A 23240-nucleotide genomic window follows, 5' to 3' on the forward strand; every position below is an offset into this window, starting at 1 on the left:
ACCCAAACTCTTTGACATCCACATCGAGGCCGTTCTGCACTGGCAGCCCGTTGGGGTTGATGACATCATTGATGACGTCGGCGTCGCTCTCTGTCAGCTCTTTCAACTTCTCCCCCTCAAATGTCGCTTTTGGCTTCTCCCGCTTCTCCTCCTCCACCTCGCCATCCCGCTGTCCCTGTACCATGAGAAGGAAAACACGTCCACATGACATGACATCCAAACGTGGCTGGCCACCTCAGACAGGAAGTTGCACGCAAGAGAGCCTCACGTAAGGTCCTTTCCGAAGGCAGGAGTCCAGTTTGTCTGCCGGCGACGAGGACAGGACGTACTCCACCATGCTCACGCCGAGACCGCCGCTCTCGGACCGCGGGGACATGACGGAGCCCACCCCGACTTCGCCGCCGCCGTGGAAGCCCTGTCCTGGCCGACGGGACACCATGATCGGCTGCGACACCGAGTGATCTGCGGCAAGAAAGGACAGTTAAAGAAGATTCCGACCTTCCATCCTTGCTGGGAAAGCAAAAAGACGGGATTTGTTGTGGTCCGACTTTGTTGGGTTTGCCGAGACTGAAGGATTTATGTTATTTTTGGAGATCTGGTACTATCTGTTCACCCTTGACGGCATCATAACGCTGCAGAACCAGAAGCATTTCAGCTTGCATGAAGAAGCGGACCTTTCATTTGTAAACAATAGCCAACAACTAGCTTGACGGCATTCTTTGTCGCAATAACAACCAACACGTTCCGAACAGTAACAGACAAATACAATTACAGAGAAAGCTGGAATAAACCAACAACAAACTGCAAAAATCCGCAGGAATTGTACAAGAATAAAGTCAAAATATTAAGAGAAAAAGAGCTGAGATCTGGAGACAAAAAGGCTGTAATCTTAAGAGAATAGTCTGATTATTATGAGGAAAAATGGCGTGATTTTAGTAGCATAAAGCTTAAATATTCAAGAAAAAATACTTTTATGACAAACATGTTATAATATTTGAAAAATTAGGTTGGGATATGGGAATAAGGTCAAAATATTATGACAATAAAGTCATATTACAAAAACTAAATTTACAATAAGATGAAATAGTTGGAAAAAAAAGAGCAGGTAAAAATATGAGAAAAAAAGTCACTAAAAGAAAAAACTATTTCAATTTTACAAAAATAAACAATTTTTGAAATATAAAAAATTAAAGTATAAAAAATTATATAAAAAATTTTAAGTCGAAAAAATTGAAACACAATATTAAATATTAATATTTAAAATAATTAAAATATTAATATTTAAAATATTTTTTGAACTATTAAATATTTTAAATATGTTTGAACTATTTAAATATTAATATTTAAAATAATTTAAAATATTTAATATTAATATTTAAAATAATTTAAAATATTTAATATTAATATTTAAAATAATTTAAAATATTTAAATTTAAAATTTATGGGAATAAAGATTATCTAAGAAGAAAGTTGAAATATTTGGAAAGTTAAAAAGTAAGAGCAAAGACCCAAGTTCATGCAAAGCCACTTCCACCAACATCACAAAGCTGAGATGGAGTTTATTCTTGTAATATAACTTAGCATATCCACAAAATATCAAAGTTGCATCCCTTCACTCCTCACGATGTGGCCATCGCTGGAAAAACCGGGAAACAACAGAAATACTCATATTCCTGTGTTAAACAGGGATCACAAACGACACAACGCCACATTTCCAGAGTTGAATGGACATGGAGATGACGGAGCACTCCGGTCATGCCACCAGAAAGGCCTGACATTTCCAAAACGGCACATTAAACGACACGCCGGAAACCTCAAATACCATCCGGAAAACCATCGGGATGATCTCACGTTGACATCAGGCTTTTCTTGCCACATCTATAAATAAGACTTTCTTGTTTGTGGAGTTTTGAAAAGGCTCCTTTGAGACCACGTTATCACAAGCTGACAGTACCTGAAGCCCCCCATGCGCTGTCCCTCCACTGGTCCAAGAAGATCCCCTTTGGCCCGTCCTTCCCGGAGTCGTCCGTCTCCCAGAACTTCTTCCCCGTGAGGAGCTGCTGCAGGGACACAGACGGCACAACCGGCGGAAAAGGTCACATCTGATACGGATGATATGGAGGTGACAGGACCATCGCTAAACGCTTTTTGATGGTATCACAAAGCTTTTATTCTTCTGCCTGGCGCCGTATGTGTGTCGAGCACCGCTGGGATGGCGCGCACGCTGATTTCAGACATTTCTTTAAAAGCGCTTTGACCCTTAACGACATGCAAAACAAGAGGACGCGTCTCCTCTTAGCGGTCGAGAGAGGCCAAAATAAAAAAGGGCACAATTAGAGACAAGGCCAAAAGCAGCTCGTTAGTTTTCAAGGGGGAACACGTCATTAGCTCCTCGCATTGCAACTCACAGGCCACAACTTTAGGCTCAATTTGTGATACCGGAGCTCATTACATTGTTTGGGTGGGTTGGGTTTTGTTTTGCTCACACAATCACAAGACTTGGCAGGTTTGTGCAGCTCTTTAGTGGAAAGACAACATTAAAACATGTCCAAAATGGAAAAAAAAAATATGAGCAGCATAGACAGTGTAGAAAAAAAGCCAAAACTAAAAGTATCAACACTGCTCAGCCATCCAATTTGACGGGAACATTGCTGCTGTTAATGAGAGTTATAGACACATCATAAGACACATCTGCTGTTTTTAGGAATCTACTGGAAAAACACTAGCCCAATGGAACACCGCCTTTGGATGGTCTGCATCACGACACAACTCTTGCCATTTTTAATCTGCTGGGAAAAACGCTAGTCAGCGATCCTCCATGACTGGTTTTTAAAAAGGACCTAATAAAAACCCTGCTGTTTTTAGGAATCTGTTGGAAAAACAGTAGTCGGCTATCCTCGATGACAGGAACGTAACCGTTTTTAAAAAGGACGTCCAATATAATGCTAGCCATATATGAACAGGAGAACTCTGCTGTTTTTAGGAAAAACACTAGTCAGCTATCCTCCATGACAGGAACATTGCTGTTTTTAAGGATCTACTAAATCCTCTATTGTCGGCGAACTCTTTAGGAATATGTTGGAAAACATGAGTCAGTGATCCTCCATGACAGGAACGTTGTCGTTTTTAAAAAGGACCTCCAATATAATGCTAACAGGAGAACTCTGCTGTTTTTAGGAATCTGTTGGAAAAACAGTAGTCAGCTATCCTTTATGACAGTACCATTGCTGTTTTTAAGGATGTACTAAATCTTCTATTGCTGGGAACTATTTAGGAATATGTTGGAAAAACACTAGTCAGCTATCCTTGATGACAGGAATGTTGCTGTTTTTAAAAAGGACCTCCAAAATAATGCTAGCCATATACAAACAGGAGAACTCTGCTGTTTTTAGGAACCTGTTGGAAAAACACTAGTCAGCAATCCTCTATGACAGGAACATTGCTGTTTTTAAGGATCTACGAAATCCTCTATTGCTGGGGAACTCTTTAGGAATATGTTGGAAAAACACTAGTCAGCGATCGTTGATGACAGGAACATTGCTGTTTTTAAGGATGTACTAAATCCTCTATTGCTGGGGAACTCTTTAGGAATATGTTGGATAAACATGAGTCAGCGATCCTCCATGACAGGAACGTTGCAGTTTTTAAAAAGGGCCTCCAAAAATAATGCTAGCCATATATGAACAGGAGAACCCTGCTGTTTTTTAGGAATCTACTAAACCCTCTATTGCTGGGGAACTCTTTAGGAATACTTTGAAAAAACAGTAGTCGGCAATCCTCCATGACAGGAACATTGCTGTTTTTAAGGATGTACTAAATCTTCTATTGCTGGGAACTCTTTAGGAATATGATGGAAAAACACTAGTCAGCTATCCTCAATGACAGGAATGTTGCCTTTTTTAAAAAGGGCCTCCAAAAATAATGCTAGCCATATATGAACAGGAGAACCCTGCTGTTTTTAGGAATCTGTTGGAAAAACACTAGTCAGCTATCCTCAATGACAGGAACGTTGCTGTTTTTAAGGATGTAAGAAATCCTCTATTGCTGGGGAACTCTTTAGGAATATGTTGGATAAACATGAGTCAGCGATCCTCCATGACAGGAACGTTGCAGTTTTTAAAAAGGGCCTCCAAAAATAATGCTAGCCATATATGAACAGGAGAACCCTGCTGTTTTTAGGAATCTACTAAACCCTCTATTGCTGGGGAACTCTTTAGGAATACTTTGAAAAAACAGTAGTCGGCAATCCTCCATGACAGGAACATTGCTGTTTTTAAGGATGTACTAAATCTTCTATTGCTGGGAACTCTTTAGGAATATGATGGAAAAACACTAGTCAGCTATCCTCGATGACAGGAATGTTGCCTTTTTTAAAAAGGACCTCCAAAATAATTCTAGCCACATATGAACAGGATAACTCTGCTGTTTTTAGGAACCTGTTGGAAAAACACTAGTCAGCAATCCTCTATGACAGGAACATTGCTGTTTTTAAGGATCTACGAAATCCTCTATTGCTGGGGAACTCTTTAGGAATATGTTGGAAAAACACTAGTCAGCGATCGTTGATGACAGGAACATTGCTGTTTTTAAGGATGTACTAAATCCTCTATTGCTGGGAACTCTTTAGGAATATGTTGGAAAACACGAGTCAGTGATCCTCCATGACAGGAACGTTGCCGTTTTTAAAAAGGACCTCCAAAATAATGCTAACCACATATGAACAGGAGAACTGTTTTTAGGAATCTGTTGGTAAAACACTAGTCAGCAATCCTCTATGATAGGAACACTGCTGTTTTTAAGGATCTACTATATCAGGGGTGCTCACACTTTTTCAGCATGCGAGCTACTTTTAAAATGACCGAGTCAAAATGATCTACCCACTACAAAAATGCAAAACATCTATTTATTTTCAAATGTATTGAGGATTATTTGTACGTACAATGTATGTTGATGTACCTTACATAACCAAATGATCCAATATTGCAAAACACACATAATTAACTATGAACATTTTTTGTAATTACCTGAGTTTACTTTGATGACTTGCACTGAATTGAACCAGCCAGGGATGCATAGTCCGGACAGTAGCTGCTGATAGCCAGCCTCAAGCACACTTCCAAATGTTTATCAGTCATGAATAATATCCGTATCCCAATATCCGTATAATATTCCATATCCGTATGGAAGTGATATGTTTTTTGCCTTTTTACTTGGTCCAGTTTTTGCCTTTTTACTTGGTCCAGCTCCTTCACTCATTTTAGTGACCATAAACTTTAGCGAGGGCTTTAAAATCTCGCAATTCGCCGACTAGCTTAGCACTTTGCATCGTTGTTTACGCATGAGCGGTGACCTAAAGGTCAAAATTCAGTTGTCCTCTGACTGGTTGTCCTGTATGTCAATCAAGTAACGGGGATGGATGATAGGCTGACATCGTAAGTTCTGCTGCACTTAGAGACGTTGTTTGATTTGATTGGTCGCCCGAAGGGCAACATTCAGTTGTCATCTGAATGGCTGCCCTGTATATCAATCAAGTGACGGCATTGATGCTGGGATGATATTTTTTTAATGTCACGCCGCGATCGACCAGCGATCGACCAGTACCACCTCCGCGATCGACCGGTAGCTCGCGATCGACTTAATGAGCACCCCTGTACTATATCCTCTATTGCCGGGGAACTCTTTAGGAATATGTTGGAAAAACATGAGTCAGTGATCCTCCATGACAGGAACGTTGCCGTTTTTAAGGATCTACTAAATCATGCTAACCAAAGATCCTGTGTATGACAGCAGGGTTTGTGTTTTTAGGAATCTGACGTAAAAAATAAAAAATAAAGTTTGCCGCTCCCAAGTTTGAACTTGTGGGCCGGTCAGATTTGGTACTCGGGCCACCAGTTCAACAGCACTGCTTTCCATTTTCCACTTAGCAAACCAGTCCGTTTTATTTCCTTGGAAATCTTGTTCGTCAAGTGGGTGGCTGAGCCAGTGTGTGTGTGTGTGTGTGTGTGTGTGTGTGTGTGTGTGTGAGTGTGTGAGTGTGTGAGTGTTGTTGTGTGTGTGTGTGTGTGTGTGTGCTGCCAGGGCCTCCATTAAAACCAATTGACATTTAACAGGATTTTCAAGTGAAGCGCTGACATTGGGGGTAATCAAAGCTGGTCACAACCCTAATCTAAATGTACGCTGTCTCACCTCCCCCATGGCACGTCCCTCCAGGGCCAGGGCCTGGAAGTCATGGTTCAGCTCGTCCATTGACCGCACCTGAAGGCAACGACAAGTTAGTACGTCTTACGCTCATCAGTGCCACTAAAAACAGGTTTTTAAAAAGGAAACAAACATGGCCATTTTGTGGAAAAGCTGTGTAATACTTTCCTCGTGGAGATTTGTGTGTGACTTTCTGCTCCCAAACTGCAGGGGGCAGTGTATGGAAGACACGTCTACCACGGAACTCAACTAGAGCGGAGGAAGTTTTCCATTTTTTACTCGACTTCCAACATGACGACATTTGCGCGTCTACTTTTCGAAGAACAGGAATTGTTTTGTATTTATTTGCTGCTGCGACAGAAAAGAAAGAGAAGGCGGTCCACTCGTTCTTTGAATAGGAAGTGCGCTGCAATGGCAGCTTGTCATTCTTCCCACCGCAGGGACTTGAACCCTGGCAGCTGAGAAAAGGCATGTGGAACACGGCAAAATAAAAGGAAAATCAAATAACTTGACTTAAAACACTCGTTTCAGTGTTTCTATACTGTGGGTCTCACGAAAGCGTCCGCGCGGTGGACGCACAGCTAGGAGACCCGAGTTCAATTCCACCCTCGGACTCCAGGGACTGCGGTTTCCTCCCCCATTCCAAAAACATGCTAGCTTAATTGCCGACTCCAAATTGTCCATAGGTACGAATGTGAGTGTGAATGGTTGTTTGTCTATATGTGCCCTGGGATTGGCTGGCCACCAGTCCAGGGTGGACCCCGCCTCTCGTCCCAAAAAAAAGCTGGGATAGGCTCCAGCACTGAAGTTGGACTACCTGTTTGCACTGGCTTGTGTTAAATGGCGCTTCAAGGAACCATGTTAGCATTTACCATGTTAGCGCCTGATGACGCAGCATCAGGCGCAACTGGGAGTTCAGTATCTTGCCCAAGGACACTTTGACGTGATGGATCGAACCAGCAACCTTTAGGCTTTTTTTATGACTACTCAGCCCACCTGAAATATCCTTTCTTGTCACGTATTTCTCCATGTACACGTGTTCTTAGCACACCTGGCTGTCGTGGATGTTGTCTCCGGTGGGCCAGCGATGTTTTCCGGGCTGCTCGCCGTGCTGCCGCTGGAAGAAGTAGTCGACCATGGCGTCATCCTGGGAACGTCCGGCACCTGCTACACCCTGAGACAGATGGAGGATGGTTCGGAGCTGCGGAGAGAACGTGACCTTCTGGGAGATGCCGTAATTAAGGCTCTACCTGCTGGCTGGGGGGTGTGGAATGGGGGGTCTGCCCGGTGGGAGGGGCGTGTCCTCCGCTGCTCAGCACCACAGGCATGATGGGGGGTGTGGTTCTATGGTGGGGGCTGAAGGAATCCTGCCAGAGCACTGCTTTCCTCTTCAACACACACTGCTCATTCCACCACAGCCTGCACACGAGAAATAAAGCATGCGGGACCGTTTTATTACTCCGGTTAAGTACAGTCCGACCCCCCCGGATTGCTTTACTCGCATCCACATAAGCAATTGTCGACAAAAGCCAAAATAGTCCTGATAATGGCCGATAATAAAGGATGGCAGCATTTTTTTTTAGCTTCTTTAGTTTTTTGTTTTTTACTTTTTCGATGGTTAACAAGCTAATAAAGTAAATACGGCGGTGCTTTTTAAATTTAAACTACACACCCGACTTTTCACCGCGTTTTTGGACGGGCTACGGCCACACTTCTTTCAACCAATCAGGTAAGCACAACAATACATGACGTGTATTGATTGGCTCTTAAGCCAACCTCGGAGCAACAAACAAACCTTATCCTAGGAATAGGGTGGCCAATTAAAACCTAGTAACGTACTGCTGTGTACTTTACTACACATAGTCGTTTTAAAAAGGAGGAGTTGCGAGGAGGAGGAGGAGAAAAGGTGTAAAGTCCATTCTTCTGCAGCAGGTGGCGGCCATATTGACAATGAATGAGCACAAATCACTTAAAAGTCTGAAAAAGAAGCTTCTTATGGCCAAACGATTTGTGATATTGACACCACAAGATGACCGTGAGTGAGCCGAGGGTCGGGGCTTCGCATACATCTGCTCGTTTTGCAAATCGGTAGAGAACTGACCGCAAGAGGACGAGTCGAAAACAGAGAAAATTTAAGAGTTGGTGAAAAAAAAGACAGCACCTTTAACATGGGAGTCAATGGGAGAATTTTTTGGCTTTTGTCGCTTCTAGGGGCCCACAGAAGGCAATCCGTACATTTCTCAGACATAAAAGTGACATTTTTGGCAAGGGGGCTAAGATTCCTACGTTTTTACCAAAAGAAATCAAGCTAGCTAAAACGGTGTGGCCATGAGGAGGAGTTGTTTGCAAAAATAAAGTTATTTTTCAGTCTCCAATGCTCTGGTGCTAGAGTGACAGACTAGGTGGATTTTGGCCCTGCGCACACCTTCTTCTGATGAAGATAGAGCCAAAACTAAATATCCAACGAAAAACAAATTAGCCACAAAGAAAGTTGAGAAGTTTGTCAAAAAAATGAGCCTTTAATGAAGTTTCCATGTGACCGTATGGCTGAGCTACAAGGCTGTGAAAAGTCTGTAAACACTCATTTTTCTCTGGCATGTACTGTTCTAAAAATAGATTTGGGTGTACCTAATCTAGAGGCCCATTTTTTAACATTTTCGTTAATAGCATCGCCATCGTTACACAAATCTTTCCAAAGAATAAATAGCGACCAAGTCCCGAGCGTCACAATTCCGGCGGTGTAACATGTTTTAGGGGTCCTTCCTGCGGTTTTGGCTGCATTAAGTATGAAAAAATGGGAGGATTAAGATATAATAATATTAATAGCTAAATATTTTCTGGGAGAAATAATGGTCTGCTCGGCACTGCAGAGCCCCCATTGACTGCTGCTTGACTGCTGTCAGTGGGGCCCTGCATTGCAATGCATGCCCATAAAATTAGCTTAACATTGACTGCTGCTTGGCCGCTGTCAGTGGGGCCCTGCATTGCAATGCATGCCCATAAAAATAGCTAAACATTGACTGCTGCTTGGCCGCTGTCAGTGGGGGCCTGCATTGCAATGCATGCCCATAAAATTAGCTAAACACTGACTGCTGCTTGGTCGCTGTCAGTGGGGCCCTGCATTGCAATGCATGCCCATAAAATTAGCTTAACATTGACTGCTGCTTGGCCGCTGTCAGTGGGTGCCTGCATTGCAATGCATGCCCATAAAATTAGCTAAACATGGACTGCTGCTTGGCCGCTGTCAGTGGGGGCCTGCATTGCAGTGCATGCCCATAATAAATACGGAGCAGGTTACATCCAATTTGTAGTGCAATAATACATAATAAGGTAATAAGTTCAGTCTTATTTGTATTTTTATTTCTGTCTACTGCTAAATTCCGACAAATCAAACTGTGCTTGGGTCATTCTTACCTCAAACAACATTTAAATCTAATTTTGAAAATAATACCAGCTATAAAAAGTTATCAGGTATTGTTTGGAGAAGCAGGAAGTTAGCAGTATTGGCATACTGTATTGGCAGTAGTGGCTACAACACAAGCAGGTCGTTTGTTGAATTTCATTTTGCTCAATGACTACATGACTCTCCAATTGTGCACTTTGTTGTCATAATTTGGACAATTTGTGGTATATTACTAAGTTATAACTATTGTTTTATTGAAGCATTTAAATGGCTAAACACCTGACATTTTGCTTTTCTTTGTTGTATATATGGGTACCTGACAAAAGCATCAGATTACTGTCAGGGCCGCCAAAGAGGTTTGACAGAAACAAACCGGTCCGGGGGCTCAAAAAAAAGGCTGCTTGGGTGGTGAGCAGGTAAATATTTAATATGCATGGGTCAATCTGTGACCCACCTGATTCCACAGTAAGCTTGAATCTACCAACAACAATCACTAGTTTTACATTAGTGTCTCTATACAAACATAAAATGCTGAGCCATATTGTTTCATTAGCTTTAGCAAAAAGTCATGTTAGCCATTTTTGGGTGCAAACACACCCCCCTTTTAACAAAGACGAGGCCTGTCTGTCTGATCGTGGTACCAACACAATAAAGAAGCAGGTATTGTTTAGCAGTCAGGTAAGACAAATACCCGGAAATCTACAACACAGCCACCGACATGACGCGCAAGCGGTTTGTTATGCTTCCAACACCCGGAAACGAGCGCTCGTCGCCGGGCAAAACATCACCGACAACCGAGATCGACACTGACGGGTGTCACAATGCACGAATTAGCCGGGGGATGAGGTAAGATGCCCCGGTAGTGAACCCTCTCGCTCTCCATGGCAGACATGACACAACAAAACCCAACACAGACTGCGCACCCGTAGTGACAATTGTTTATCGGATGTCCGTGGAACATCGCACTATGGCCGGGTTTGTCAGGCGGACGCTTCCCTGGGTGTCTAGCAACAATAACACGGCCTCCTGACTCCACCACACCGCCCGGTGAACCGGTGAGCAAACATGGGCGCCACAAACAGTGTTTTGTAACAGCGACAGCCGTGTTTTAACAACGCCGTGTTACTGTCAAGCCGGGAGGAGGCTCACTCTGCCCGTACGTCGAGCCCGCAGCCCCCCGCAAGTATTCGGGTGCTAACAAAGGCCCCTGAGCTGTCTGGAGCGGAAGACTGACACAACGAGAGGAAGGGGGGGCAGGCTATATAGCTCGGGAAGCGAGTCGGCTCAGTCTGACAAAAACACACCGCTTTAGCCCGGATCATGGCCGCCATAGCCACAATATCCGCACCCGGAGGTGGCTAAGAAGCACTCGGAGGTGTCCCCGCCGGTACGCGGGTCTTACTCACCGGCGGAGAGGGTGGATGGTCGCGGATTTCGGCCCCAGCTTCTCTCTGACACCCCAGGATTTCACTCCGACAACATGGCGGCTTGATGGAAGAGTAGGCGCGAGCGCTGCATGATGGGAAGCATGGTGGTTCATTGCGCCAAGCCGGGAGGAGGAGGAGGAGGGGGGCGGAGGCCCGAGCCCGCTCCTTTGTTATGCTGCGTGTTGCGTTTAAGGACCCCCATTCACACTATTTGTCAATGGAGGTGTGCATACAAGTGAGAACGCCGTTTATTTGCACTCCATACTTAAAAAAAACAGACATAAAGCTCATTTAAATAAACTGATAATCGGGACAGCGCGTGCTTTGTCTCCATGGCAACTTGCTATTGCCACACCCCCTCAAAAAAAAAAAAAAAAAAGAAAAACAGCCCAAAACAAAACAGAACCTTGACTCCAGCCAGTTGGATCTGGGCCGGTTTCCCTGGGGGGTCCAGACCGGACGAGGAAGCGCGGTAGCCAAGCGTGTGGGGATGACGTAATGCAGACTGTCGCCATGGCAACAGAGTAGCCTACTTACCACACACACACACACACACATATAAGAAAAGTTTATAAACACTAGCAAGGCTTATTGACAATTACTTACTATATATGTGGTTATTAATCTGATGTCATTTTATTTTTATTTTATTCTTATTCCACCTCACTACTCCAGGTACAGTAATAGTTGTTCTGGAATGGTTTTCATAGAATATATACATGTTGTGTACAATAAAGTCATCCACAGTAACTAATATGGTTGTGTCTTTTCAACTCATGCAGTCACGTCCAAAGGTCTACATGGGGGCTGTTATTTTTTAAATTAAATTACACAATAAAAAATATAAAATATAATTGGTTATGAAAAAAACCTTGAGGCATTGTTATAATAAAAATAACGGATTACATTTTATATTGTGCTTTTTTAGGCAGTCAAAACGCTTCACAACATGAACCCTTTATTCATTCCCTCCATAGTCACACACTGGTGGTGTTCTACATCCGTAGCTACAGCTGCCCAGGGACACAACGGCAGTTATAAAAGCTTGTTATTTAAGTATATTTACCTACCGTATGTGTTAAATACACAAAATGGGTGAAGAATTTCCAAAGCCTCATTTGTCATGTAGAAAGTGTGTTTTTATTATTTCAAACTGTACCTTACACCCCAAAAGGAGGTGCCGGCCTCATACCTGCCCCCCCCCCTCCCGAACTCCCGCTCTCACACGATGTATGATGTTTGGTACGTGAGAGAAGACTCAACAAGAGACACAGGTATGAAGAAAAGAACAAAAACTGACCCCTAATGCAAGCCCCCCCCCTTCTCTTTGTTCCTAAATCAGTCATTGGCAGGTTATTTACATGCACAGTATCCCCAATGCCCCCCCCTCCCTACCCGCCCCCACCCCGTAGACACACTAATGCTTGATCCCAAAGCCATCTGCATCCTTAAACACTCAAGTTGAGTTTGCCTCCTGTGATTCCATGTTCCTTCATTGTCATTCAGTAACACGAATACCTTTCCATCCAAACAGGAAATGGAGGAAATAGGAGTCCAAAACGAGCTCAATCACTCCCATTAAAAGTGAAGCATCCGTCGGGACAGGAGGGGGAGATGGCTTTGGGAGCAGGGATCTGAAGACTGCTCTAGTTCTGACATCACCACATTTCTAAAATGACAACGAGTCGTGCCTTTTTGTTTCGTGTTTTGTTCTGGGTTGTTGTTGTTTTTTTTTTTAAATCATGTGACCCACCCACGCCCCCCTTCCACAATAACAAGAGTGCTGCAAGGTGGTGCACCGGCGGCGGTTGGTCCTGTGACAGTCACGCACAAATACTGTATGACACACACACACACACGTTTGTGTAGCTGGTAGTTACGTAAAGAAGTGGTGATTTGACAAGAGGTGTGTGTGTGTGTGTGTGTGTGTGTGTGTGTGTGTGTGCTCCGTCCCGCCCCCTTCCCTATGTCGCCATCCCAAAACCTGCCACCCGACACGCTGGTTCATCCCTGAGCTCAGTACATTCCTTTCAGGGATGTTAATCTTCCTCAGGCTTACTGTCTATCTCACATACACACACACACACACACACAAGTCCATCCTCAGAGTCCAATCAGGGTGACCATCTCCGTCCATCCACAGTGGCACTGTCAGGGTGTGGCCTGAAGGGGGCGCAAGCATCCATTAACCAGCCCTGGAGCACAGGAAACAATGAATTTGTACTAAAAGTGGACATAAAATGAGCATAAAGATGCGGTAACTCACGTGTAAAGAGGCTGAAGCTGCAGATGAGAGGACTTCTGAGGAGGTTGGTACCCGTAAGAGTCAAACCCGCCGATGAAATCGACTTCAAAAAAAAAAAAAAAAAAAAAAGAAGACGGGTTGATTATTTCATTTTTTGACATGCCGTGAAATGTCGACACGGCTGTCGTGAGCTTTGAATAATACAGGCAACTCTGCTTAGTATGTACAATAATAGCCATCACTGAAGCGCACACACAGGCTGTCACTTCCTGTGGCCTGACGCGCACACACACACACACACGCACACACACACACACACACACACAGATGGCAGCCACAAGCTGACAGACAGGGATTCCCATAACTATAACACACTCCAACAATCAAGAGGGAATCCTCTCAATTAAAACCAACATTGCAGACACTCAGCCATGCGAACCAGGACATGCGAGGCCAAAAAACACTCACAGCTGTCCTCGTCGTCCTGGAAGACTTTGCTGACGTAGCAGGCGTACACGAAGCCAAAGAGCTGGTACACAAAAAAATACAAAATAAGAGTTAGACTCCACATTCATATTTTGGAATAAAATGCATATAGACAACCATTAATACCTATGGACAATTTGGAGTGGCTAATTAACCTAGCATGTTTTTGGAATGTGGGAGGAAAGCGGAGTACCCGGAAAAAAAACACGTATTCACGGGGAGACCATGCAAACTCCACACAGAGATGGCCGAGTGGAAATTCAAACTATCATAAGTTTATTCTAATAAAATTTTGACTTTTTCCCGATAGAATGCGACTTTTTCTTAATATTTTGACTTTATTCTCGTCAAACGACAGCTGTCTTTTCATTGATGCTAATATTTTTGACTTGTGTCTTTATTCCAAAATAATTTGTCTTCATTTTTGCAACCACATTATCAACTTTAATTGTTTTATTTGTTTTTGATGATTTCTAAAAAAAAATAACAACATTCTTTAATATTTAAACTTTAGAATACTACTACTAATTGATGTAATGTTTCCTCATAATATGACAGCATTATTCTTATAAAATTATGACTTTTCTTGTTAGATTCCAACTTTTCTCTTTGTATTTTGACTTAAAATGACATTTTTGACAATATTTACCCCGCGCCCAAATATTTTAATTTTCTTCAACATTTTTTTAGTTGGGTTTTCACTCCGTCCTGTTACCCTAACACATAAGCCCATCTGAAAAATGTGAAATATTAATATTAATGGTAATGGTTTTATTTCATTTGAACATGCATCAGATTACAATTGAATGCATCCCATAATCAGTTCCCAGTTCCACATGTCCAAAAGGAGTAGGAAGAAGCAAAGCTTATTAAATCCTACCCCTTCATCTGGTACTTTTACAATCAGTAACTGTTACATTTGTTCACTTCCTGCTTTCCATAATACAGTTTAAGTTTTTTTTTTGACAGTTAGACAGATAGATTAATAGTAGCAATAATATAATAATAGTATTAATATTCCACAAGCATCATTCAGATCCTCTTCCAGCCACAGGGAGGCCAAAATAAGTCAAAATAAATCATATTTTTGAACTTCAGCATAGTCCTGTTATTTTTAAAAATTCTTTTAAAAATTATTTTTTTTGATGAGTCACTGTAATGTGTGTCAAATGCGCTAATGCACTAAGCATAATTGCCATGTGGCTACATTTCATGTAACTCTTTTTGCTAACTAACTTTTGCAGTTGTTTGTTTACATTTCTTGTTTCATGGTATTTATTTGCCGGAGCCGCCCTTTGGACACCCCCGTCCCTTCGGTGTAACGTGCGGTGTATACGTACGGCCAGCAGGATCTGAACGGCCGAACTCAGCACCTCCATATACTGGTAGTCAAGGAGACACCCGGACACGGTGATGACGTGGTGGTCGTCGGGCGCCATGTGCGAGTCCAGCACGGGTGTCACGAGGCACCCGGGGCCGTGCTCCATCCACCACGAACGATGAAGGGATGTGTTGAACGTCATGAGAAAATCCCTGTCCTGGTGTGACGCACAAACACAAATATCATCTTAGGAATCAAAGCATGTCCGCACATGTTCGATATTCAAAACGTACATTTTTTTTTTATGCGCTTTGCATCCAATTTGCCTTTTAGATTCGTTGACGTACACTAATTGCTCCAATTAACGCCTCTATTGGGCCTCCCCTTTAGTCATCGGGTGTGTGGTCTACAAAAGCAAGTAACCAGCGGCGTCGCTAATTAGCGCTAGGTCTGAAACATTAACAGCTGTGGCTGTAGGCAACCTGCTAACTCCACAATATCATCAAAGGATCTCCTAATTTGGCCATGTAGGAATGCTGGTGGAAAACAAGTAAGATGTTTGGATTAGCCTGCTGCTGTGTTTAATGTAACCGTTAGGAACAGATGACGTGTACACCAGGTGGCGTACGTGGTGCATGATGGCTTCCCTCGTCGCCACTTGTGCCGGTGGGAGGGACGGGGGCGTGGGTGCGCCGCGCTGTGCATGACTGCGCTGCTCACGAAAATTGCACGGTGCGCTCGGGTCTACAAAGTCAGAGCCCTGTGAATGCTGCTGGCTGAGCGGTTAGCTCCTGAGCACTACTACAACATTGGTTCTATTGCGGATGTGTTGTAAATACAGTAAACCTCGGATATATCGGATTCAATTGTTCCCAGTGGTTTTGTCCGATATAAGCGAAATCCGTTATATGCGTATACCGGAAAATGTCCGTTTTACGCATATATGGGATTTATATCCGGTATATGCGTAAATGGGATTTTATCCGTTATAAAAAGGCACTTCCTTGACTATGTTTCCAATGTACCTGGACGCGCAGGCAACGCTGCAAACGCTGCAAATGACGTCGTATAGCGGCCTGTCGCGATTCGGCGAATCGGAGCGCCACGATGCGGCCATCCGATATATGCCAGGGAAATTTCATAGAAATGCATTGGAACGGGACTGGAGATTTTGTCCGAAATAGGCGAAATCCGTTATAAAAAATCCGATATATGCAATGAATTTTTATTGGAAATGCATTACAGAAAAATCGGTTCTTTTTTTATCTGTCCGTTGTGAGCTAATTTCCGATATATCCGAGTCCGATATATCCGAGGTTTACTGTATACTTTGTCATAAGTCACCATGCGGTCAAAGAGTTTCCTTTCCACTTTCTCATGCACTCCCGGTTATTAAAATAAAATAATTAGCTTGTTGTATAGCATGACTTTGAAAATAATCCCTCCAATCATTGCCTTATTGCATTTCATCCTCGTCTATGCAGGCTCTAATTTAAGCTAACCATGGATACACAAAAGTCATTAATATGAATTAGAAATGAGCGCAAAACATAAATTTCAGACCACTAAAAAAAGGTTCCTCGGTTTGTTTACTTGTTAAACATTGCACTTGCACCTATTTGTTTAGTTTTACTCGACTCGGTTTTATTTTAACTAAGTCTCTTGTTGCTAAAATGTAAAAAAAAAAAAAAGACCCAAAATCCACGCTATGCTTTTCTTTCTTACAAAAGAGGGCAAAACGTCTCTTTCGACAGTAAAGGTTGCCGACCCCCGGGTTAGGGGTTATAGCGCCACCTTTGGCAAGCACTTACACGGCTGTGGAGATTGAATAATGTTGTTTTGCGAAATACAAAGCCCTCCTTTGTTCCAGTTCTGCTGTGGATGAATAGCGTACTCGTCTTTTCAATAGAATGTCAGTAAATTATGGAAATGGCGGCGCTTAGTAACGTAACAGACCGCACTTCATTTCTAGAAACAATACACATCATCACAGCGTCCTCCGGTATTGGCTTCAAATATACGTTAGGACCCCCTCGGACAGATCTTCACTACTTTAGCTTGTCACAATGTGATGTAACGTGGGTGCAAAACCACCATGCAAGTCAGCGCCTTGCTCCATTCTGGTCTAGTGGGGGAACTTTCAAAAGGAACAAAAAAAAACAGGCTTTGCGGTGGTCTCGAAAACAGCCAGCGTGCACATTAAAAAAATCCCCCAAAAAGACGAGGGATGTGCCTTCAGGGATGCCAAGAGAGTTGAAGGGGGTGGGACACTTTGCGGCTGGTGGAACGGTCCAGCACTCTCAACCAGCCCACAGACCACCGAGGAGGGGAGGAGTTGAGGAAGCTGCCGGCGTTCCGTGTTCTTATTTTTCCCCCTCCCCCTGTTGTCTCCGGAGATCTCAAAGCAATACTCTTATTTCCAATCCAAGAGAGAGAGAGATCTGATTCTGTCACCAACTTCCTTTGCGTACACTTAACGTCTTTAAAAGAACAAGGAAGACGCAGAACGCCTGAAACGACCACAATGTCCATAATTGCAAATTAAAAGTGCTTTCTTGTGCTGTTATTTAACGCCATTGATGAAGTCTTCCTCAGAAATATGGATGCAAATATTCAGCCAAAGTCCCTCATTGGCCACAATACTACATTTTCTATGCCGCTTATCCTCACTAGGGTCATAGCTGGAGCCTATCCCAGCTGTCTTCGGGCGAGAGGCGGCGGCGTCCAATCACAGGGCACATACAAATCTATACAAATATCTCTTTTTACACTTCACTGTATCATACTGATGTTTTTAATAATGCTTAATATGGATTTATCCGGCGGCACGGTGGTCTAGGGGTTAGCGCGCAGACCTCACAGCTAGGAGACCAGGGTTCAATTCCACCCTCGGGCATCTCTGTGTGGAGTTTGCATGTTCTCCCTGTGCATGCGTGGGTTTTCCTCCCACATTCCAAAAACATGCTAGGTTAATTGGCCACTCCAAATTGTCCATAGGTATGAATGTGAGTGTGAATGGTTGTTTGTCTATATGTGCCCTGTGATTGGCTGGCCACCAGTCCAGGGTGTACCCCGCCTTACGCCCGAAGACAGCTGGGATAGGCTCCAGCACCCCCCGCGACCCTCGTGAGGAAAAGCGGTAGAAAATGAATGAATGAATGAATGGATTTATCCGCCATTTTGGCAGTTTTCCATCAAAAACATTCATTCATTTTCTACCGCTTTTTCCACACGAGGGTCGCGGGGGGTGCTGGAGCCTATCCCAGCTGTCTTTGTGCGAGAGGCGGGGTACACCCTGGACCCTGGACTGGTCGCCAGCCAATCACATGGCACATATATAGACAAACAACCATTCACACTCACATTCATACCTATGGACAATTTGGAGTGGCTAATTAACCTAGCATGTTTTTGGAATGTGGGAGGAAACCGGAGTACCCGGAAAAGAAAACCCACGCATGCACGGGGGAGAACATGCAAACTCCACACAGAGATGCCCGAGGGTGTGATTGAACGCTGGTCTCGTAGCTGTGAGGTCTGCGCGCTAACCACTCGACCGCCGTGCAGCCCCCATCAAAAACATGTGATCAGGATATGATAATAAATACTTGTGGCGGCAAACCCTGCCCGTGTGCCATGTCATGTAGGGTTGCCAACACCCGTATTGAGTCGACAAGGGACGCATTTTGCCCCGTATCGCCCCAAGAATCAAAACCCGTGTTTGAAACCTCTACGGCTTGCGTTTGACAGCTTGACACAAACTACACCAGTTGGATCTCTCCTTTATCACACCAACTGCCGGTCCATGTTCCGTCCATAATTGCTTACACACTTTGCCTAGCTGTTACTTGTGGCAGCGAGCTAGCTAGCTAGCTAGCGTCATCCATCAAGCTACCCGTCTTTGGATTCCATATGTGCCTTACCACAATACACGCAATACCATGGTGACATTTGGTTTTAAAAACAAACAAGCAATGCTTTTAGTGTGTAGCTCGTTTTTGTCCCACATTCATGGAGTACGTACTAACTTTTTCAAGTGTCACTGAACATTTTTTCTCTGTTGTTGTCATGATGCTAATGAAAAAGTCTTGTCCTCCAACTACTATTTGTGTATGTTTAATGAACATAAACGCATCGTGTGTCCAGGTTTAGGACGGAGATACCATTGCATGGTTCTCCTAGCTCGCCAGCTCATTTGGAGTCGCTCACCAAATTAAGGGTCAAAGAATATTTGCTTTGACTCTTAGTAGTTTTTTTTTAATTACAAGAATATAATTCAGACTTTGTGGTTTTATATAATGACAAATTAGCACAAATTAGCATAAAGACCATGGCCACACTGTTTGAGTGGAGATGTGCGTTGATGAATGTTGGACACCCCCACAACCTGGACACTCCATTTATTATCTTTTAACTTAAAAGGGACATATTTCTATTTAATGAAGATATTTATTTGTATCGGGGCGGCACGGCGGTCGAGTGGTTAGCGCGCAGACCTCACAGCTAGGAGGACCAGGGTTCAATTCCACCCTCGGCCATCTCTGTGTGGAGTTTGCATGTTCTCCCCGTGCATGCGTGGGTTTTCTCTGGGTACTCCGGTTTCCTCCCACATTCCAAAAACATGCTAGGTTAATTAGCCACTCCAAATTGTCCATAGGTATGAATGTGAGTGTGAATGGTTGTTTGTCTATATGTGCCCTGTGATTGGCTGGCCACCAGTCCAGGGTGTATCCCGCCTCTCGCCCGAAGACAGCTGGGATAGGCTCCAGCACCCCCCGCGACCCTTGTGAGGAAAAGCGGTAGAAAATGAATGAATGAAGGAATTTATGGATGGCTTTTACACTGCCCGAACACCACAACAACGTCTTTATTATACGTACGTGTGTCAATAAAGCGGGTATTCTTAGCATTTACTTTGTAACTCAAAAGTAGAATTGTGTGAATTCAACTTGGTGTCTTTGAACGCAACACAGTTAAAAGTCTACTATCAAACAAAACTAGCGACACGCCATCTTTTAGCTTGACTACAATTTCATTCATTTGTAGCTCATTCATTCATTCATTTTCTACCGCTTTTTCCTCACGAGGGTCGCGGGGGATGCTGGAGCCTATCCCAGCTGTCTTCGGGCGAGAGGCGGGGTACACCCTGGACTGGTGGCCAGCCAATCACAGGGCACATATAGACAAACAACCATTCACACTCACATTCATACCTATGGACAATTTGGAGTGGCTAATTAACCTAGCATGTTTTTGGAATGTGGGAGGAAACCGGAGTACCCGGAGAAAACCCACGCATGCACGGGGAGAACATGCAAACTCCACACAGAGATGGCCGAGGGTGGGGACCGAACCCTGGTCTCCTAGCTGTGAGGTCTGCGCGCTAACCACCAGACCGCCGTGCCTCATTTGTAGCTGTTAATACATAATTCATAGTTATTACATGTCTTCCAATAAAACAGCCATATTTCAGACATAGATTAATTCATTTGAAAACTGTAATTAATCTGCTTTAACAACGTACCCATTTGACAGCCCTAATTAGAACCAAGATTAAAGGCTTTACTAATTACTCGACATGCTAGCATGACAGAATATTCCACAGTGTTGACGCAACACGGGAGCTTACCTGAGACAGGTTGCCCACCTCCAGGTAAAAGCAGATGATGAAGGAGTTCCAGCCCACCCACAGCACCAGCCACACCGCGTACTGCACACACACACGGCACGATGCATTCAATGCTCCTCAGGAATGGGAAAACTATCGACATTTGGAACTTTTGTACTCACAAAGATGAGGTATCGGAAGCGGAACTGCACCGTGCCAAACATGCCCAGGATGACGGCCATGATGTGCAGGAAGTTGGCCAGGATGGGCGCCCACTGGTAGCCCAGGAAGTCAAACACCTGTCTCTGCAGGGCGGCCACCTGCACGGAGGGGTTGGGGGGGGGGGGGGGGGTGAAGAGGTAAGAACCTGAATGTGGATGTGGACACACGATGACAGTGACAGGGACACACACACACACACACATGTCCCATGCATACGGGCCTGCTGCAGCTGTTGCCATGGTAACTGTCTGGCGCACTATCCAGCCCCGTTAGAGGAAAACGAAAAAAAAGAGGCGCCCCCAAACTAATGAGGATGTATGCTCTGAACCCCAGTGGTGCACAACAACTCATCAGAGTGGCAAACAATGGCCTCCACACACACACACACACACACACACACAAAAAACACACACACACACACAGGATCGCATTACACACTTATTACATTTGAAGTCCAAAAGCTATTTATAGACACGGCTAAGTTTAACTCCAGAATGGACACCAGATGGTGAGCGAGGGCCTCCTTCTACTTCTTCTTCTTCTTCTCCTGCCACCCCTCATTCAAAACACGACACCCCTCTTCTCGGTCCCACCACACACACACACACACACACACACACAGCTGCAACTCAAAGCTTTGACTGTACTAGCCAAAAAAATGTCGGATTAATCACACTGCACTAATTATACCTCCAAGCTACACACACACACACACACACACACACACACACACACACACACAGTATTGTTCATTTATCAGTGTGATATCTTTATCTGAAACAGTTTATCAGATGTTATTTTACTGTTGGTTATGAATATATTTATCATCAGGCATCTGCAACTAGACCTCCACATCCATCAAAAGAGCATGAAAGAGTAATGGAGGTTGTGTGTGTGTGTTGTCGTCATCAAGGTGTCTTCACTAAAGTGCAGAGAGGCGCTGGCGTTCACTCACCAGCTGCAAGGAGCATATGACCAGCAGCGTGCATCTTCCGTCGCACTTCCCCATCTTGGAGGGCTCGGGACGCGGCTTGGCGCCACGCAGGCTCCGGGGGAAGGACGGGTCCCCGGTTAGATCCAGACTTGCCTGGCCGTGTCAGCTCACACCATTCCCGGGTGAGGAGACCTCCTTCTCCTCCTCCTGTGAAGCTGCTCTGAAGCTTCTCTTAGAGTTGGTGACCCATTTTTTTTAACTGAGGAAATGATTTGTCTTCCAGGAGGGATGGGGGGGGGGGTGGAGGACGGCTGGGATCCACTTCTGCGGTCACACCACCACGGACAACCGGATCACCTCGGCCACACCTTCTGGAGGGGCTACAGGGAGGGGGGGGGGGGGCGCGCACACACACACACAAAGACACAAAGAGAGGCGGAAAACTGTCATGATGGGCCCCCGGCTGCGGTAAGAAATGAGCATCATATGATACCGGATCACACGGCGGGGCCGAGGCGGGGAGAAGGCGGCCGAGCCCGCAGTGCTGCTTCACCGCCGGCCGACACAAAGCAGCTCGTTGTGACTCACCGCCTTCAAGCAGCCGAACAACGAGAAGAAGAAGACGGAGCTCCTCCATGCGCCACCTCTCTGCTCGGTCGCATCCACCCGCTCACAGCCGAGAGGAACCGGCCAAATCCGTTTAGAGGTTCCGGGGTCCGGTGTGGAAGAAAACGGGGGGCCCCCTCGCCTCGCCTCGCCGTCTTTTGTCAACAATCGGTGCCGGGGCGTGAGAAGGAGGAGCCGAAGGAGGGAGGGGGGAAGCGGCGGGGGGGTTGGTGGGCTGGCCGAGGCGACCCCCCACCCCCTCGAGGTGGAGCTGCAGGGGAGAAGGAAGAACATCATCATCGTCGTCATCGTCACGCAAACACAGCAGCGTGGATGGTTGCTGGCCCCCACAATAGCGCACCCATGGCCGGCGGACATCCGCGACTCCCCGGCCTCTCATCACCCAGGAGATCCGCTTCATCGACCACCAACGCGGGGGAAATCCCTGCCGATGCACCGGTGTCCTCGCAGACCATCACCGAAGGATACGGGACATTTTACAGGCGACTATTCAGCGGGAGGGGGGCAGGAAAGAACACGTGGGGGGGGGGTCTGCATCAGCTACATCTCAAAAATTATAATATCTCTAAGAAGTTTATATATTTCAGATAGTGATGTGAGGATCGATACTGAAGTATTGTTGCTTCCGATACCAGCTCTGAAATCGATACTCAAATCAGATATCGATACTTTTGATACTTTTGCCAGTTGAAACGATGTCAATTCAATAAATAATTTATAATTATTTATATCGGGATGCTCCAATCAGGGTCATGCTGCCGATTCTGAT

General features: G+C 44.8%; 2 protein-coding genes across 2 annotated transcripts in view; both read right to left on the reverse strand.

Moving 5' to 3' along the window:
- Nucleotides 1–11218, reverse strand: part of LOC131102065 (pumilio homolog 1-like) — a 28731-nt gene extending 17513 nt beyond the window's left edge. Inside the window, exons 1-7 of the mRNA XM_058047551.1 lie at nucleotides 11008–11218; nucleotides 7449–7617; nucleotides 7250–7372; nucleotides 6187–6255; nucleotides 1955–2060; nucleotides 269–462; nucleotides 3–175 (exon numbers count right to left, since the gene is read on the reverse strand). Of these exons, the coding sequence (XP_057903534.1) occupies nucleotides 3–175; nucleotides 269–462; nucleotides 1955–2060; nucleotides 6187–6255; nucleotides 7250–7372; nucleotides 7449–7617; nucleotides 11008–11141 (968 nt within the window). The 5' untranslated portion in view covers nucleotides 11142–11218. The remainder of the gene's footprint in view (nucleotides 1–2; nucleotides 176–268; nucleotides 463–1954; nucleotides 2061–6186; nucleotides 6256–7249; nucleotides 7373–7448; nucleotides 7618–11007) is intronic.
- A 1221-nt stretch (nucleotides 11219–12439) lies between these two features.
- Nucleotides 12440–22940, reverse strand: LOC131102073 (sodium/potassium-transporting ATPase subunit beta-1-interacting protein 1). The gene is made up of 9 exons (XM_058047559.1): nucleotides 22812–22940; nucleotides 22433–22721; nucleotides 21866–22224; nucleotides 20871–21008; nucleotides 20710–20790; nucleotides 15100–15297; nucleotides 13742–13802; nucleotides 13295–13376; nucleotides 12440–13223 (listed from the first exon to the last, which is right to left on the reverse strand). Exons 3-9 carry the CDS (start codon nucleotides 21917–21919, stop codon nucleotides 13214–13216), a joined length of 624 nt encoding a protein of 207 aa, XP_057903542.1. The 5' UTR covers nucleotides 21920–22224; nucleotides 22433–22721; nucleotides 22812–22940; the 3' UTR covers nucleotides 12440–13213.
- Between the last annotated feature and the right edge of the window lie 300 nt (nucleotides 22941–23240).

This window comes from Doryrhamphus excisus, chromosome 14, assembly GCF_030265055.1.
Source record: "Doryrhamphus excisus isolate RoL2022-K1 chromosome 14, RoL_Dexc_1.0, whole genome shotgun sequence".
In the NCBI taxonomy this organism is placed as follows: domain Eukaryota; kingdom Metazoa; phylum Chordata; class Actinopteri; order Syngnathiformes; family Syngnathidae; genus Doryrhamphus; species Doryrhamphus excisus.